The sequence below is a fragment of the Tetrahymena thermophila genome (assembly GCF_000189635.1).
Source record: "Tetrahymena thermophila SB210 genomic scaffold scf_8255508, whole genome shotgun sequence".
Classification (NCBI taxonomy): Eukaryota; Ciliophora; class Oligohymenophorea; order Hymenostomatida; family Tetrahymenidae; genus Tetrahymena; species Tetrahymena thermophila.
In genome coordinates this window covers 1-1,008 of record NW_002476934.1, presented here as the reverse complement: position 1 = coordinate 1,008, position 1,008 = coordinate 1, and the positions used below count along the sequence as shown (strand labels likewise).

General features: G+C 21.0%; 1 protein-coding gene across 1 annotated transcript; it reads right to left on the bottom strand. All coding sequences in view use genetic code 6, as the record gives it.

The window, feature by feature from the left end:
• Window positions 1-407: 407 nt before the first annotated feature.
• On the bottom strand, window positions 408-698 carry TTHERM_002653359 (hypothetical protein; the record flags this gene model as incomplete). Its single annotated transcript, XM_012795154.1, has 1 exon — window positions 408-698. A coding segment is annotated over one exon (291 nt), but the record flags the coding sequence as incomplete, so codon positions are not given.
• Between the last annotated feature and the right edge of the window lie 310 nt (window positions 699-1,008).

The window sequence follows — 1,008 nt, the reverse complement described above, 5'->3', positions numbered from 1 at the left end:
ACAGTTTATTTGTTTTTGATTGTGATATTTTGAATTATAAAAACTAATAAAAAACAATAAAGCTCTTTTTTCTTTTTCTTTTTATTGCGCTTTCTTTTTTTTGTTCTTTCTTTGTTAATTTATTTAACTCATCCTTTTATTTTCAAATTTTTACTTTTATTATTAATTAATTAATCTTATTATTTCATCTTTTTTCTTCATTTTCTCCTTCTAATTAACTATTTTATGATATATTTTTTCTTTAATATTTAAAAAGTAAGAATTAAATTGGTGACGAAGGTGCATCAGGCTTAGGTTCTGGTTTAGCAAATTGCATTAATCTCTCAGATTTGTCACTTAACCTTGAGTAAAAACAGTTTATTTATTTTGGATTGTGATATTTTGAATTATAAAAACTAATTAAAAACAATAAAGCTCTTTTTTCTTTTTCTTTTTATTGTGCTTGCCTTTTTTTGTTCTTTCTTTGTTAATATATTTAGCTTGTCCTTTTATTTTCAAATTTTTTACTTTTATTATTAACTTATTAATTAATCTTATTATTTCATCTTTTTTCTTCATTTTTTCCTTCTAATTAACTATTTTATGATATATTTTTTCTTCAATATTTAAGAAATTGTAATAAAATTGGTGACGAAGGTGCATCAGGCTTAGGTTCTGGTTTAGCAAATTGCATTAATCTCTCAGATTTGACACTTGACCTTTAGTAAAAACAGTTTATTTATTTTGGATTGTGATATTTTGAATTATAAAAACTAATTAAAAACAATAAAGCTCTTTTTTCTTTTTCTTTTTATTGTGCTTGCTTTTTTTGTTCTTTCTTTGTTAATTTATTTAGCTCATCCTTTTATTTTTAAATTTTGTACTTTTATTTTTAATTAATTAATTAATTAATCTTATTATTTCATATTTTTTCTTCATTTTCTCCTTCTAATTAACTATTTTATGATATATTTTTTCTTTAATATTTAAAAAGAGAGAATTAAATTGGTGACGAAGGTGCATCAGGCT